Genomic DNA, 18,685 nt, shown 5'->3' with positions numbered 1-18,685 from the left:
ATGTTTTTCAATTGACTGCCATAGCCCCAAATAAAAAAGTAAACATTGGCTGTTTATCAGGCTAAATCATTTTCTTCACAATTTTCAGATAACAAAATGGGGTCGTGGGCCAAAATAGTTTGGGAACCCCTGTAATACAATGACCTAAACTATTTGACATTCCCCTCATTTATCTCGTATTCTTTGGCATGAAAGTAATACAAATAGTTATCTTCAGTAGTGGTTTTCTGTGTGTGTGTGTGTGTGTGTGTGTGTGTGTGTGTGTGTGTGTGTGTGTGTGTGTGTGTGTGTGTGTGTGTGTGTGTGTGTGTGTGTGTGTGTGTGTGTGTGTGTGTGTGTGTGTGTGTGTGTGTGTGCGTGTGAGAGAGAGAGAGTGAGAGTATTTGTGTGTGTGTGTTAATGTCTTGCCTTCCTAAGTCACATTGAAGGGTTCCCTCTTGTCGTGATCGATAATGGTTGTGACTTTCCCTAGTTTCCCTGGCTCTCATGTGCTTTATGCAACTGTAGAAGATGGGGCCGGGAAGTAAAACGTCTTGTCATGAATGAAGTGAATTCAGCCGGCAATTCATTGGTATGCATGGGCATTGGTGATAAAGTAACTACGCGTATCAATCATGGGACGTGTGCCTTGTATCTGCAAGAGGATTCATGACCTTCCTGAGTTTCCTCTCTGCCAATAGACTCTCATGCACACACACACACACACACACACACACACACACACACACACACACACACACACACACACACACACACACACACACACACACACACACACACACACACACACACACACACACACACACACACACACACACACACACACACACACACACACACACACACACACACACTCATAAACACACACACACACAACCATGGATGCACACACACACTCTGACACAAACACAACCATGGATGCACACACACACACACTCACACACACACACACACACACACACACGGGCACATTCAAGGACATGGGTACACACACAAACACATGGGCACTCTAATACACTCACACACAAACACAAACACACACACATGGGCACATTCACACAAGGATGCATTCACACTTTCACTTAATTTTTGCATTCACACATATTGTAAATGAGAACTTGTTCTCAACTTGCCTACCTGGTTAAATAAAGATGAAATAAATAAATAAAATAAAACACTCACTCTCTCTAATATACATACAGGCACACACATGTACATGATTATTCTCTCTCACACACACTCTGCCACTACATATCCCACTCATTAGCTTCAAGCAAGAAATCATCCCTTGGTCATGTTTGTCTTTCACTGGATCAGTATCGAGTGATGGACCAAGCTATCGATAATGCTTAGGCAGAACTCGAGTCAATCGCTTGCAATCTCGATCAACGTTCCACCGAATTAGTGGTTGCTCAATAGAACAACTGCAACAAAACGGATCACTGTCAAAAGACCCTGATAAAATGCTCCATCGACCAAACTAAATGAATTAGCATGTTAGACTGTTTCTAAATAACCGTACCATATTGTATGCTACATTTTCACCTTGTCTCCTGACCACATAAAGGATACCATAGCAGTATACTCATTCTTTGGACAAGGGAACCTTGAGGTAGAGCATGAAGGGGTCCTGTGTGGCTCAGCTGGTATAGAATTGTGTTTAGAACATCAGGATTGTGGATTAGATTCCCGCTGGGGCCACCCATAAAATGAAAAATGTTTGCACTATTGTAAGTCAATTTGGATAAAAGTGTCTACAAAATGGTATGTTTAAAGAAGTGAAAACAATGTCATCCAGCCTATACTGGGATTTCACTATTTCTTTCCTCAATTAGGAACTTATTCGCAACTGGGTAGAATCTCCGGCCAATCAGTAATTGTTATCTATCAATGAACTACCAGGGAAGGAAGAAACCACAACGTTATGACAATAAGTACTGTTTATCAGGTTTCAGGTATGACTCAGATGCAGACAGTGTCGAAGTAACAGTTTATTTCTAGTACAGGGGCAGGCAAACGACAGGTCAAGGGCAGGCAGAGGTCAGTAATCCAGAAAGGGTACAACAGGTACAGAACGGCAGGCAGTAGTTTCAGGGTCAGGGCAGCCATGGGGTCAATAATCCAGAGCGGTGTGGCAAGGTATAGAACGGCACGCAGGCTCAGGGTCAGGGCAGGCAGAAAGGTTAAAACTGGGAAAAACTAGAAAACAGGAACAAGAACCGATAGGAGCAAGGGGACAAATGCTGGTAGGTTTCACGAAACAAAATGAACTGGCAACAGACAAACAGACAACACAGGTATAAATACGCTGGGGATAAATACATATAGCCCTCTTGTGGGGGGCACCATTGCAGACTATAACATTCGGAGGTAAACCCCTAGACATCGTATTGGCCCTCTCAGGGGCCAGACCCATAGGAACCAAATCTCTGGCCTCTCGTGCCAAACCTGTGCACATGGGACAATAGGTAACTGTGCAACGGGAGTTTCCATTGGGTCCCGCCTAAAGGTGAATGAGCTCCACGAACCAAGGCTGCCTGGGCCAATGGGGAGCCACAAAAATGTCTGATAAGCCCTCCAGTTGCACCCTTTCCAAATTGGACTGAATCAGAACTACTGGTTTGCCAGAGAATCCGTTCCCAATGGGGAACTCAGGTCCCTCATCGAAAAAAACAGATGACACTGTGAGTTTTCTCTCCGATGCATAAAGAACCTCTCCCAAATATGGCCAACCACCCAGGGGCGTTGTCTCCCCCTGAATAGCAGGTTGAGTTGAGGCAACCTGGAACAAGCACTGTCTGAAGGGAGTGCAAGGGGAGGGACCTAATCACCCCCTGTCTGTTGATGTTTGCCACTGGGCGGACTCCACCCTTGAGGGGACGCGTCTGTTGTGACCACCTTGTGGAACAACACCCATGAGAACCCCTTGTGATAGTGGCTGGGGATCCCTCTACTGATTTGGCCAGTTTAGGTGGTGAGATGCATCAAAGCATGTCACTAGTATCCAGCACTGGACGGACCGCATCAATAATGGTCCCAGGGGAATAACCACTCACATAGAAGCCATTATCCCCAGAAGGTGCAGGAACCGGTAAAAACGTACTGTTCGCCCCAACCTAAATTGGGCCAAGCTGAGCTGGAACCAGGGCACCCTCTCCCTGGATAGAAAAGCTTGATTTACTAAGGAATGGAATGCGCTGCAACGGGGTTAGACAGCTTTTTTCCTGGTTTAAAAAAAACCTAGAGACTGAACATTGGACTTCAGCCTGGATGTGTGTAACACTGCTTGTTCCCTTGACTCTGCTGCTATCTGCCAGTGGTCATGGTAGGCCAATACCCTCAGCCCCTGGCCCCTCATCGGTGCCATTGGTGACATACCTCAATTGGCTGTTTCACCCCCCATCCCCAAGCAAGGTATGCGGGGGCTGTCTTTTCCCTGTGAGGTGTCAGGACCATCTCTCACATCGACCCTGGAAGCAGGGTGCAAGGCATACTGGTGTTGCGCCTGGGAACCAGGCCGATCCGCTTACCCGGCGATGCTCTGACTGCCTGCCTTCTGGAAAGTGCCACCCTCGGCATCGCCAAAGGACCTCCGAGGGAGAAAAGCATGCAGCGCCTCTTCTTGCTTCTTTTTGGCCTTGAACCGACCTGTATAGCCTCCAGGGCCAAACCAAGCAACCCCGTGGGAGAAATTGGCTCACCAAGGTATGACTGTCTGTCCTTCTCGGGCACCTGCGAAACGTTGACGAAAGATGACGTTGTGCCACCACAGTAGCTCTTCCCGAACCCCATGAAGGAGGTTGGCCGTAACACAGGTCTCATTCAGAGCTCTGCATGGGCTCTCCTGTGGCCAAAGCCGTGACCATGTCCTCCAGCAGCTCAGTCTGGTAGACCTGCAACATAGTGAAAGACGACAGGACTCGGGCAGCCACCCCCTCTGCACGATACACCTTCTCCAGCTGAGCAGCCAAAAAGCGACACTGCTTGTTAGGGAACATAGGATTCACATTAGCCACGCCTTTGTTACCAATAGGGCTAGGTGGAAAGCTAACTTGCCACCCCCCGGTTGCTTGTGTTCCAGCCCTGCCCCCTCCATCCCTTCCGGATTCATTAACCTCTTGCTCCTACCTGACATGCAGGCGCCCTATCTAGACATCTGGAAATGCAAATGCGCTACGCTAAATGCTAATAGCACTCGTTAAAACTCAAACGTTCATTAAAATACACATGCAGGGTATTGAATTAAAGCTACACTCGTTGTGAATCCAGGCAACGAGTCAGATTTTTAAAATGCTTTTCGGTGAAAGCATGAAAAGCTATTATCTGATAGCATGTAACACCCCAAAAGACCCACAGGGGACATAAACAAAATAATTAGCATAGTCGGCGCTACACAAAACGCACAAATAAAATATAAAACATTCATTACCTTTGACCATCTTCTTTGTTGGCCCTCCTAGATGTCCCATAAACATCCCTATTGGGTCTTTTTTCCGATTAAATCGGTCCATATATAGCCTAGATATTGATCTATGAAGACTGTGTGATCAACAAAAAAAATAGTGTTTTAAAACGTAATGTTATTTTTTTAAATTAAAAAAGTTGACGATAAACTTTCACAAAACACTTCGAAATACTTTTGTAATGCAACTTTAGGTATTAGTAAAAGTTAATAAGCGATCAAATTGATCACGAGGCGATGTATATTCTATAACTGTACGTCTGGAAATAATGTCCGGGTAAATCTCAACCAAAATATCCGGTCGGAGACCGGAAGAACTGCGCTGCCTTGTGTCTGTTTGACCAAGAAACAAATAGTAGGCAAATGACAAGACTGTTGACATCGTGTGGAAGCTGTAGGTATTGCAACCTCGGCCCCATTAATGTGGTTCACGTTTAACAATTGGTTGAAGTGGCGCATGGATATATTTTCCCATTTTCAGTGATCAGATTTTCCTGCACTTTTTGATGAAACACACGTTCTGTTATAGTCACAGCCGTGATTTAACCAGTTGTATAAACGTCTGAGTGTTTTCTATCTACACATACTAATCATATGCATATACTATATTCCTGGCATGAGTAGCAGGGCGCTGAAATGTTGCGCGATTTTTAACAGAATGTTCGAAAAAGCAGGGGGTAGGAGTAACAGGTTAAGGGGTCACACTCATAAAGCATCAGCTTAGCTGAATGAGGTTTGGACCAGGTTGTTGTCAATTCTTAGATGAAATACAGAAACAGGGGTAGGTGGTGCTTGACTGTGGCAGCCACAGGGGCCAGTTGCTTCCCACCGAACCTTAATGACTTCTGAAGCGGGTTTGAACATGGCCACTTCACCTTCAAATGCATAGCCGCCCTGTAGAACAATTCTATGAATGATGCATTGGATACTAGTTTTTCCCCTGCTACTCCCTTAGTGCGAGATGGTGGCTGTCCCGGAACTAAGTCCTTTTCATCACCCTAGAAACCCCTGGATCCTCCTAGAGAACCAAGTCTTCATCCGAACCTGGGCCCTGTATATAACCAGCTGTCACACTATCCCCCTGTTGGCATGCTAGTTCCACATGTTCTGACCAGAGCCCAACATCTCTCTCCGCTTCCTGCATCTCAGTCCCAGCAGAGGTACCGGCATCCTGGAAAGAAAAGTCTAAGCTTCCTCAAGAATGCTACATGTATTTGCAGGGAGTTTGCCCGAAATACGTGACAATTAACAGACTGATTGGTCCGTGCAAGGGCCGCCTGAGCATGTTTCAAGCCGAGACAAACTACACATAAATTGTGAGAATCTTTCAGAGAAATACTGACTCGGGCATGATCTCAACCCCGAGACAAACTACACATAAATTGTGAGAATCTTTCAGAGAAATACTGACTCGGGCATGATCTTAGCCATCTTACACATTGCACTAGCAAATTAAAGAATAACTATACAGAACAAAAATATAAACGCAACATGAAACAATTTCTATGATTTTACTGAGTCATAGTTCATAGAAGGAAAACAGTCATCTGAAATAAATAAATTAGGCCCTAATCTAAGGATTTCACATTACTGGGCAGGGGCGCAGTCAGGCGTGGGCCTGGGAGGGAATAGGCCCACCAACTAGGGAGCAAGGTCCACACACTAGGGAGTCAGGCCCAGTCAATTAGAATGAGTATTTCCTCAACAAAAGGGCTTTATTACAGACAATACTCCTCAGCACCCCTCCCCCTCCTCAGATGATCCCGCAGGTGAAGAAGCTGGATGTGGAGGTCCTGAATTGACGTGGTTACACGTGGTTTACGGTTATGAGGCCGGTTGGATGCACTGCCAGATTCCCTAAAACGACATTGGAGGCTGCTTATGGTAGAGAAATGAACATTAAATTATCTGGTAACAGCTCTGATGGACATTCCTGCAGTCAGCATGCCAATTGCAGGCTCCCTCAAAACTTCAGACATCGGTGACATTGTGTTGTGTGACAAACCTGCACATTTTAGAGTGGCCTTTTATTATCTCCAAGCAGAAGGTGCACATGTGTAATGATCATGCTGTTAATCAGCTTCCTGAGATGCCACACCTGTCAAGTGGATGGATTAACTTGGCAAATGAGAAATCCTCACTAATTTTGTGCACACAATTTGAGAGAAATAAGCTTTTTGTTCATATGAAAATGTTCCCATAGCTTTTATTTCAATGGGACTAATGTTACATGTTGCGTTTATATTTTTGTTTGATATAATTGTTCAGCACACAAGGTCCAGGGGTGAGCACGCTCTACCACTATGGGACAGTTTAGTTGTCGCAACATTTTACAGTTGTTTGTTTCAAGAGCGTGAATTGTTCCTCTTCACACCGAGGTAAAGAGTGAATCTGAGGCTCATGCTTATCACCTGTGGAAGGCAGGGCTTCCAGCGAGATGCAAATTGAATTGGCCTTGTCAGGCGTGATTGTAGATCCTTCAACCAAAGTCGCCAGAGTGCGACTCCACATAGTATGTTGTGCTAAAATTGACTGACTGAAGGGAAGCAGCAGTATTTCGAACTTCAAGGCTTGGATGTGAGTTCAATGAGTATGTGGCACAGTGCTTCACAGTTAATGTCATCTCAAAGGGCATGAATGGAATAAAACATTTGACACTGGGAGGCAAAAATAAGGTGATATTTTATTCCATTATAGATACAAAACGTCTTATTTTTGCCTCACCAGTGTTTGTTGGGTGTGAGTACCTCTGGTTAATGTTATGCTCAGAAGGGGTCGGGTGACATGGTGCAAAGGGAGACAGTATGGAAACAATGGGATAGGGTTATGATAGGGTCCTCTACACAGGAATAGGGGTCCATGAGGGGTCCTCAAGAGACAGATGGCCAAGTGAATGCCTGTTCTGTTGTCTTACCATTTAAGGGAAAAGGAGATTAGTTTGGCCATTGGGGCAATGCTCTATATGGGACATTATTGTTTTGCTGCTTGTTTCTTAATGTGGTTTGGTGCAAAAACACAATTCTTTGTGAAACACATCTCCCCGTCTCTCTTTCTCTCTATTCTTGCAACTTTTACTCCCACTGTGTAACTCGCCCCTCTTCCTTGCTATCCTTTCTTTTCTCCTCCTGTTTTCATCTTTCTTCTCAACAGACTCTTTGTTTTACTTTTCATCGCATCACCTGCTTTTACATTTTCCTTAGCATCTTTTCTCTCTCTGCCTGTCTGGCTCCATTTGTCTCTCCTGACTAGACCCAGCCTCATCTACCATCTCTCTCAACCTTTCTCCATGCTTCTTCCTTTCCTCTCTCTCTCTCTCTCTCTCTCTCTCTCTCTCTCTCTCTCTCTCTCTCTCTCTGCATGCTTGGAGTTTTTTGGAGTTTGAGTGTTTGGTGTGGAGGGCTCTGTCCTAAGAAGTGATTGTGGTCACCTCTCTCTACCCCTTCGACAAGAATGGTAGTTGCAAATTTTCCTCCGGTTTTCGTGTACTGTCGGGAGATTTTCAGGCAGATGCCGTCAATCACGTTGTTTCGTTCCGGAGGCAAGTGTTTATGTTTCTGAATAACAATGAGCAACAGCTAAATGTGCATTTTAAAGTGAGGCATGAGGAGGGTCTCTATGCAGGGTTTGCCAGCACAGTAGGGTGTTTTGAGTGTTTTTGGGGCATAAGAGCTTTGCGTGCCCACATAAAGGCCGTAGACAAGGTGAAGGTACAAGCGCCAGTAGGGGAAATCGAAGTCAACGTGCTGGGGGTAATGAGATGCAGACAGCAGAGTCTAGGCCTACTCATGCCAGGGATGGTGGTGTAGATGAAGCTGGGCCTAGTCATGCAACAGATGGTGGTGTAGATGAGGCTGGGCCTAGACATGCTATGGATGGTGGGGTAGCGGAGGCTGGGTCTAGTCAGGCTATGGATGGTGGGGTAGCGGAGGCTGGGTCTAGTCAGGCTAGAGATGGTGCTAGACAGGCTAGAGATGAGGCTGGGCCTAGTCATGCTAAGAGATGGTGGTGTAGATGAGGCTGGGCCTAGTCATGCTATGGATGGTGGGGTATCTGAGGTCCACTGGGTCTAGTCAGGCTACAGATGGTGGGGTAGCGGAGGCTGGGTCTACCTCCAGGCTATGGATGGTGGGTTCATCGGAGGCTGGGTACCACTAGTCAGGCTCATGGATGGTGGTGTAGTGGAGGCTGGGTCTCAGACGCCAGGACAGAGATCACCACCTTGGGAGACACCTGAAACCCCACCTCTTTAAGGAGGCTGGGTCTAAAAGATTTATGCTAGGATGGTGGTGTAGATGATGCTGGTCGCTCTGCCTAGTCATGCTATGACTTAAATGTAAATGTAAATGTAGATGAGGCTGGGTCTAGTCAGGTTATGCTAGTGGATGAGGAGACTATAGTGGGGAAGTGTAAGAGACTGGGTCAGGGGGGGGGGGTCAAGCGGAAAAGGAAAAAGTGTGTGGTCAAAGGCACCATGGAAACTTTACCTGTTGCTGTGGGGGATGCCCTGACCAGAGAGGAAGGGCAGGTGGTCAGGATGGGAGATAGAGATGAGGAGGAACGTGAGTGTGAGAAAGAGTATGAGGAGTTATTTTTCAATGGGTCCGGAGCCGACAGCCAGTCAAGCAGAGGGGTCAAAGTACACATTGAGAGAACTGATAAGGTTCCTGAATGAGACCAAGGGAAAACAAGTTAATCTTGAGGCTTTTTTTCTGATCTGAGAAAGTTTGTAAGATCAGTACAACATGCTATGAAAAATGAGGGGCATGGTGCCCTCTGACCCAGGAAACGGTTTAGGTTGAGGAAGTGGGTCACAACAGTGTGTAAAGGTTTACCTTCAGACATTGTTTAGATCTATATTTTCTTTCTGACACTGGGGCTTGTTGAGCTTTGCTATTGGTCTCTTTCTTTGCTGGCTTTTCTCCAACTTCTTATGGAGACTCTTCGGCTCGCTCAATATAAATGGCACCAGAGATGCGGGAAAGAGGAGTGTGTTGGGTGAATATGTAAAACAAAAAAAATACAGGTGTTGTTTCTGCAGGAGACACATGATGTGATGAATGAAGTGGGGGCTCTGGTGGAAAGGGGCAAATTTTGAGCCATGGGATAAATTTTTGTGCATGGGTAGCAGTCCTTTTTTGCACCGGGTCTGTCTGTAACAATTTGTTCCTCAAAGGAGGTGTGTAGGGTTAAACGTAAACAAAATAATTAGCATAGCCGGCACTACACAAAACGCAGAAATAAAATATAAAACATTCATTACCTTTGACGATCTTCTTTGTTGGCACTCCTAGATGTCCCATAAACATCACTATTGGGTGTTTTTTTTTCGATTAAATCGGTCCATATATACCCTAAATATCGATCCATGAAGAGTGTGTGATCCAGGAAAAAACACTGTTTTAAAACGCAATGTCGTTTTTTTTAATAAAAAATAAAAAAAAGTTGACGATAAACTTTCACAAAACACTTCGAAATACTTTTGTAATCCAACTTTAGGTATTAGTAAACGTTAATAATCTATCAAATTGATCATGGGGCGATGTGTATTCAATAGCTCCACGTCTTGAAATCATGTTCAGAAATTTCTCTTCCAAAACATCCTGTCGGAGACCGGAAGGAATGGGCTCTCTCACTCGTTTGACCAAGAAACAAAGCCCAGGCAACTGACAAGACTGGCGACATCGTGTGGAAGCTGTAGGACTTGCAATCTCAGCCCCATGTAATTTGCTTTCAAATAGACAATACATGCAAGTGGTGCATTGATATATTTTCCAGATTTTGGTGATCAGTTTTTCTTCCGCTTTTCGATGAAACACACGTTATGTTATAGTCACAGCCGTGATTTAACCAGTTTTAGAAACGTCAGAGTGTTTTCTATTCACACATACTAATCATATGCATATACTATATTCCTGGCATGAGTAGCAGGACGCTGAAATGTTGCGCGATTTTTAACAGAATGTTCGAAAAAGTAAGGGGTAGACTTAACAGGTTTTAAGGGACATCATTAATCAGTTCAACCCAGTGGATGTTTGGAGAACTAAACATCCCAACACAAGACAGTATACATGAGTGAAGGTTTTTGGTGCTAGGGTGAGTGCAGCCCGACTCGATCGGTTTTATATGTTTAGGAATTGGAGCAATAGGCTGTTGGACGCTACCATTCTCCCAGTGGGGTTTTTGGATCACCACATAACCATGGCTCGGCTGTCTATTTCACCAGGGCCCCGGCAGTCATCCTATTGGAAGTTCAATGTAAAGCTCTTGTTGTCCCATGAACTGGCAGAGGCTGTAACCCAGATGTCCCCCGGTCATGCACCGGAGGTCGATGGACTCCCAGGGGAGTTTTATAAAAAAATCTGGGAAATAATTGGACAGGACTTCTTTTTCGTGTTGCGTGAATTCGTCGGGGTAGGAGAGTTGCCGATGAGCTGTCGTCAGGAGGCTCTGACTAACCTGCCCAAAAGAGGGGACTTGTGTGAACTTAAGAACTGGAGGCCGTGGCATTACTCTGTGCGGACTACAAGATATTTGCCAAGGTCCTCTCTAACAGACTGAAGTCCCATTTGGACTTGATAGAACATAAGGACCAAACATATTGTGTACCGGGACACCTAATTACGGACAACTTGTTCTTAATCAGGGACATGTTGGACTTGTCGAGAGGTTCTAATGTGAACTTTGGACTGGTCTCTTTAGATCAAGAGAAGGCTTTTGATAGAGTGGACCATGAGTATCTGTTTAATGTGATGTTTGGGATTGGGAAGAGTTTTGGGATTTTTTGGGGATATATGGTTGTAGAAGTGGGTATTGTTTTGGGTATTGTGATGTTGGTTTGTATCATGTGGTAGATGGAAAGGTGAGTATGGTACATGTATGCAGTATAGGATATATTTTTGTGTTATATTTGTCTCTCTCTCTCTCGCTCTCTCTCCTAAATATATACCTTTAACCAGCACTGGCTGCTGGAGTTGGTTAGACTGCTTCTAGCCTGAGGCAAGAGTAGTGCAGGAGCCGCACGATGTGGTTCATACGCTCTGCCCCTGGAGAGGCTGCACTAGCGCCAACGTGCTAATGAGCTCAAAAGGACAATTATTCACAATTTTAATCAGCCTTGCCCTGTGCACTCACCTCAAAGTTGAGTTGTCGAGTTAACCCCTCACCGCCTATGGCCCTGCCACCAAGGTTCTGCCCCTATTCTGCCCCCCACCTTGTGTCCTCTCTATCTCCCTAATGCAGACCTGTTTGACCTTCTGGGCAATCGCAGTGGGCAGAGAGGTTTCATAAGTTGACCTCGACATGAGATGGAGTGCGAGAGAGTAAAACTGAGAGAAAGAGTAAAAGAGAGAACGAGTGATGGAGAAGGTAGAAGAGCGAGAGAGGGAAAGAGGGAGAGAGAAAGAGGGAGAGATCAATAGCAGCGTTATATGCTAAAACTGGCCACTGCCATGTCGTAATCACCCCAGTGTAGCGGTCCACTGATACATCCTGACAAGATGTGCCATTACCGAAAACTGCTAAACGGGCACCAGAGCACATCGCTGATTCAAATATGCTTTTCCCTTTCCCTACCCCCGCAACACACACACACTCTTTCTACCTCTCTCACACACACTGACACCTTTCTCCATAACACACAAACACAACTCTCTCTCTCTCTCTCTCTCTCTCTCTCTCTCTCTCTCTCTCTCTCTCTCTCTCTCTCTCTCTCACACTCACACGCACTGATGCAGGCAGTAGAGTGTGGAGCGTTACACCATATTACACCCACTCCCCCTCCCCGGTCTCTCTTCACTTACTATTCATACTGTGAAGCTCACGCCAGGTTAGAGGGTTAGCATGTGGCATGCTGCCTGTGTCAGGCTGAAACAATATGATAACTGTCAAGGGCCTTGTCGCTCCAGGCCTGCCCCAGACGAGTGAGGGGCCCTGGGCCATGGGGCTGCTATGCCACTGCCTCTCGCTGGTTATGGCTGGGCTAACATGCTAATACAGTATGCTAATAATAAACTATTTTACTTTGTGGCAATGGGGTTGGCATTATGGGGAGAGGATCTGATTTTAGGAGCGTATAAGTTTGGGGTCTCTATCAGTGTGTACATTTGAATGGCTGTTTACTTTGGGAAACGTGCATCGATAAGAATCACATCATCCCAGCTAACAGCAAATGTTCCCACAACTTTAGAGAACGTTCCCTTAAGAATCTCATGGTGTGGATTAAAAAATGACAGAGTTCTTTTTGAGATGCTCAGCTGTCTAGAACTCTACTGATTCCCATCTTTCAATGAGAAACTCATTTGAATGATATCAGATAGGTGTGCTGTAACTGTTGCCAAATAATGACATTAACATTGCTAAGAACGTGAGAGTAGGGTGACTGTCCTAGCGGGTCTCAAACCCAGGCCACCAGCACCCGAAACACTGTCCCAACAAGGGATATCTAGTATAGTTACACCCTGTCCAGAAGAAACCCTAACCTCCTCCCTAGGAATTTGTGTAGATCTGAAACAACTTGACAGGTGTAAGCAATAGGCTGATTGCACTTTGAAGTAAAGTTCAGCTTTCTTAAAACTACACTCAAGAAAAAATATATTTATCATAGTGAATCAGGAGTGTCATTAAAACAACTTAATATGCCCCACCAATTTTGACAACTCTACAGAAAGCCCTTAAGTTGTTGAAATAAGTAAATCAAATCAATGATGAGAGAATAGTCAAATGAATTGATAACTGACACCGACACGGTGGTCGTAGCAGCATCATCTGAAAGCCATGAACCAAGAAGTTTATTAGGTACACCCATCTAGTGCTGGGCCGGAGACCCTTTTGCCTCCAGAACAGCCCGTATTCTTTGGGACATGGATACAGGATGGTGTCAAAGTTTTTTGTTCAATTGCTCAAGGGACCTAACTTGTGCCAGGAAAGCATTCTCCACACCAGTACGCCACCAGCCTATACCAGGCAGGATGGGTCCATGGACTCCATAGGTGTTTATGCCAAATCCAGACTCTGTCATCAGAATGACGCAACCGGAACAAGGATTCGTCAGACCAGGCGATGTTTTCCGCTCCTCAGTTGTCCAGTGTTGGTGATTGTGTACCCACTGGAGCGGCTTCTTCTTGTTTTTAGCTGATAGAAGTGGAATCCAGTGTGGCTGTCTGCTGCAATAGCCTATCCTTTAAAAGGATTGGCGAGTTGTGCGTTCTGAGATGCTGTTCTGCACACCACTGTTGTACTGTGGTGTTATTTGTCTGTTTGTGGCACTCTTGTTAGCTTGCACGATTCTTACAATTCTTGCCATTCTCATTCGACCTCCCTCATCAACAAACTGTTTTCGCCCAGAGGACTGCCCCTGACTGGATGTTTTTTGTTTGTCGCACCTCGGTAAACCCTCGACACTGTCGGGCGTGAAAAGCCCAGGAAGGCAGACATTTCTGAGATACTGGATACGGTATACCTGGCACCGAAAATCATACAACGCTTGAAGTCGCTTAAGTCACTTGTTTTGCCCATTTTAATGTTCAATTGAACAGTAACAGGATGCCTATCTGCCTGCTTAATATAGCAAACCACAACCATGTTCTAGATACGTTCTGCTTGTGATGAAGGGAATATTCTCCTAAATTTAACACCAAAACCCACTAAAAAGGTTCTCCGAAGGTTTTTGTTAACATATACTGAAAGAAAATATAAACGCAACATGCAATAATTTCATAGAGTTACAGTCCATATAAGGAAATCAGTTAATTGAAATACTGAACAAAAATATAAACACAACATGCAACAATTTCGAAGATTTTACTGAAATTAGTGAATTGAAATAAATTGATTATGCCCTAATCTATGGATTTCACATGACTGGGAATATAGACATGCATCTGTTGGTCACAGATACCTTAAAAAAATGACCTTACAATGGGGATCAGGATCTCGTCTATAAAATCGATAAAATGCTATTGTGTTCATTTTCCGTAGCTTATGCCTGCCCATACCATAACCCCACCCCTACCATGGGGCACTCTGTTGACAATGTTGACATCAGCAAACCGCTCGCACACGCAACGCCATACACGTGGTCTGCGGGTGTGAGGCCGGTTGGATGTCCTGCTAAATTCATTAAAACAACGTTGTAGGTGGCTTATGGTATGGAAATTAGCTCTGTTGGACATTCCTGAAGTCAGCATGCCAATTGCACACCCCCTCAAAACTGGAGACATCTGTAGCATCGTGTTGCGTGACAAAACTGCACATTTTAGAATGGTCTTTTATTGTAACCAGCACAAGGTGCACCTGTGTAATGATCATGCTGTTTAATCAGCTTCTTGATATGCCACACCTGTGAGGTGGATTGATTATCTTGGCAAAGTAGAAAGGCTCACTGACAGGGATGTAAACAAATTTGTGTTTAAAATTTGAGATAAATAATATTTTTGTGCGTATGGAACATTTCTGAGATGTATTATTTCAGCTCATGAAACATTGGACTTTGTATGTTGAGTTTATACTGTATTTTTGTTCAGTGTAGATAGAATGTTTCCCTAAGTAACGGAAAACTGGACACTCAAACATTAGGGGAACTTTACAGGTAACATTCCAAATTTTTCTCTCTGTCTCTCCCTATAATTGTTACCTGGGATTTTACTCCCCTCTTTTTTTCTCCCTACAGTGGTTTCTGAGTAGTTTTTTCGCTCTATCTTCTTTTATTCTTCCCTCTCCATCACCTGCTGTTTCTCTCTCCTTGTCTCTGTCTCAATTCCCTCTTCCCCACCTACCTCCTGTCCCCCATCACCTGCTAAATGACTCAAATGTAAATGTAAAAATCCTGCCCAGGCTGATGTTACATGAAGCAACTCGCACGCAATCTTGACCACCTTCTGTGACGAGCCTCGTAGGCTGTTTTACGTCATAAGTCAGATGTCTTCGGTCCTAGTTCTTGAGGCATTTGTGTCTACTGGGGTTCTCTTCAACCTGTCACTTCATTCAGTGCTTCTCAATCCAATGGATGTGCACGGAACATTTTTGTTCTAGCCCAACACTAACATTCCTAACTCACCAAGCCTGTGATTAGTTCAATCTTTATTTGTTAATTTTTTAGGGATAGAACTACACAAAATTCTTTAAGAAATAACAGGGTATGGTGAATTGTCTGTGACGATTATGATTTAAACATTTTTTATTCGGGTGTCTGAATATGGGGCTTCCAACTGTAATATACAGGAGAGCTGTTCGAAACTAAGAAATCTGATTATTTTTTTCCAGGAACGCCATCTAAAACTTGAACTTTCATGTACCTTACAAAAAAACAAAAACATATTTGTTATTTCGTTTGAAAATATGACCCTTTCTCTTTTGTTTCTCCTGTGTTGACGCAGCCCCTGCCAATGCCCAGATCTCACACGCGGGCCAGGCATGCGTGGTGAAGGAGGACAACATCAGTGAGAGGATCTACACTATCAGAGAGGGAGACCGCCTGGAGCTACAATGTCTGGTCAAAGGACACCCACAACCACAGGTACCATATCATAACATGACTGTGTGGCTCAGTTGGTAGAGCATGGAGCTTGCAACACCAGTAGAGAAACATGGGGCTTGCAAAGCCATCTTAGATACACCAACCCCCCTGTATTTGACCAAGGAGCAGATTTAAAGTGCATCTTAAAAAGCACTCTCTCTTTCTCAGATCTCACCATGTGGTGAACGCTACAGAGGAGAGCTCTGAGTCTGGTGTGAGCTGTCTGTTTTGAGAGCTCTTTTGAGCACTAATGCAGATCAAGCTGACTTTAGACTGTGTGAGTGTGAGTGTGTCTGTGTCTGTGTCTGTGTCTGTGTGAGTGTGTGTGAGTGTGAGTGTGTGTGAGTGTGTGTGTGTGTGTGTGTGTGTGTGTGTGTGTGTGTGTGTGTGTGTGTGTGTGTGTGTGTGTGTGTGTGTGTGTGTGAGTGTAAGACAGGTGAAAAGCAGCGTGCTCCCCTGGAATACCCACAGGTCTGGTGGCATGAGAATAAAACAGGGGTGTGTGTCTGTGCCCCCGCGCCCCCACCTCCACTGCCCACGTCATCTACTAACCCCAAACTGGCTCAGCAGATTCCTCTGCCTGATTCCCTGAGTTATCTAACCCCCTACCAACATATTTCATGTGCTGTCCTCTCAGGGACTGATGCATTTTTCTTTCTTCCAATCCAATTTCAATTTAAGGTGCTTTATTGGCATGAAATAGCCTACATCTGTAAATATCACTAAGGCATTCCAAAACCATAGTTTTAGAAGTCAAGTCACACAAGTCACACTTGCATCTTTCTCTCTCTCTGTCTTTGACTCCCAATCTCACTTTCTGTTTCTTTCTCTCTGCATCTCTCTCCTTTTTCACTCTCATTCCCGCTCTGTTTTCCCCCTTTTTCTATCACTCCCTCTTCGCTCTCTCCATCGCTCTCTCATACATATTCCTTTCTATATACAGACACTTTCAGACATATTTGAATACTTTAGTTGGATCCACAGTGAAACCTTGGCAGTACAAAGGACCCAATTATTTTAGAGGTCATGCAGATGTTATACTTGGTCTTTCTTCAATCCCAAACTTTTACAGAATATATTAACTTCATACCATCACTGCTTTACTTGTGTAGAATGGTGCCTGACTCTTGTCTGCGACAAACGCACATGTACTCGCATACAACACACTTCGAACACAAGTGCACACACACGCACACAGTCTATCCCTATTTATTTAGACTTGGCTCTGAAACAAAAATGCACAAATTTAATCAAGCTTTCATTCCCTCCATATAACCGAGTGTTAGAGAGAATAAACATTTAGGCAAATATAGACACAAGTAGGGTTCCTATCTCAGTTTGTCGAGGAGCAGTTGTGAAATTCAGTCATTTGCAACAGCAACAGCAGTTCCTTCTGGGCCTGTGGCAGTCATGTATTTTGAATAATGATTATATTGGTCACGCTTTCCGAAAGTAAAACAATAATAACAATATTACATTCACTATCAGCGTTGGTATTGCCTTGGGCTATGGTGCTCAGCAGCGTTTCAATTCTAAGTGTGTTTGTGAGTGTTTGCCTGTGCATGTGTGAGAGTGTGAAAAGGAGGCACACACACACACACACACACACACACACACACACACACACACACACACACACACACACACACACACACACACACACACACACACACACACACACACACACACACACACACACACACACACACACACACACACACAAAGGACAGGAAGCTAGAAAAAGTCAGTCTAGTCAAGGTGAGACAAAGGGTAGACATGATTTGGGTTGGCTGTCTTCTCTGGGGAGTGTTTGAAGAAAGTTTGCTATCGTTAGATCTGCAGCAGTGAGGGCTTGGCTATATAGTGTACATGGTGTCACCTAGGCAACGTGTTAGTATTAGAACTACTTGATAATGAGTGATGAGGTCTTGAGGCAGTTCTTAGTGTGGTTGATGAAAGCAAGAACATTACTGTATTCCACCTTACTTATTAACAACAGGAGGTTGGTGACACCTTAATTGGGTAGGATGGGCTTGTTGTGGAATGGTATCAAATACATCAAACACATGGTTTCCATGTGATGCCATTCCATTTGCTCCGTTCCAGACATTATTGTGAGCCGTCCTCCTATCAGCAGCCCGCTGTAATATGAACATACTTGAACACCAGCAAGCACACACATATTCTTTAGGAAATAACTATTTTTAGTTAAATTAAATATTGCATGGTAAATCATAGTGAGATTGAGAGCAAGGTTTAGGAAAACAAATGACTTTAGTTTTTCTACATTATCTGTCAACTCCTTCCATTCTTGCAGAGTGTGACTTTTAAATGCATCGAGGATAGAGGGAGGAGAGAGAAAAAGTGAGAAATAGTGAACTGAGAGAAATAGAGGTAGGGATCGACAGATAAAAACCAAGAGATAAAGGAAGATACTGTCAATGGAGTGATAGAGAGAATGAACGAGACACTGTGTGTTAGAGAGAGAGAAAGGGAGAGAGAAAGATGGAGTGTGTGAGTAGTATGAGTGTTTTCCCTACTGAGGAATCTGATGGAAGATAATGCAGAGTAGTGTGAGTGTGTGTTTGTGTGTGTAAGTAGAGTACCATGGTGACCTCCATTCAGCTCTCCCCTCCTCTTGGTAGTGTCTTAACTGAGGCATTGCCATGGCAACCTGGCACGCCACCTGCCTTCCATTCACGGTCGGAATA

At 44.5% G+C, this 18,685-nt stretch overlaps 1 protein-coding gene across 1 annotated transcript in view; it reads left to right on the top strand.

Annotated features, from left to right (window-relative positions):
- LOC118402723 (MAM domain-containing glycosylphosphatidylinositol anchor protein 1-like) overlaps positions 1 to 18,685 on the top strand; it is a 416,200-nt gene that overhangs the window by 77,915 nt on the left and 319,600 nt on the right. Inside the window, exon 3 of the mRNA XM_035800916.2 lies at positions 15,835 to 15,974. Coding sequence (XP_035656809.2) covers positions 15,835 to 15,974 — 140 coding nt within the window. The remainder of the gene's footprint in view (positions 1 to 15,834; positions 15,975 to 18,685) is intronic.

This window comes from Oncorhynchus keta, chromosome 2 (genome assembly GCF_023373465.1).
Source record: "Oncorhynchus keta strain PuntledgeMale-10-30-2019 chromosome 2, Oket_V2, whole genome shotgun sequence".
In the NCBI taxonomy this organism is placed as follows: Eukaryota; Metazoa; Chordata; class Actinopteri; order Salmoniformes; family Salmonidae; genus Oncorhynchus; species Oncorhynchus keta.
This window is presented reverse-complemented; position numbering and strand designations above follow the sequence as displayed.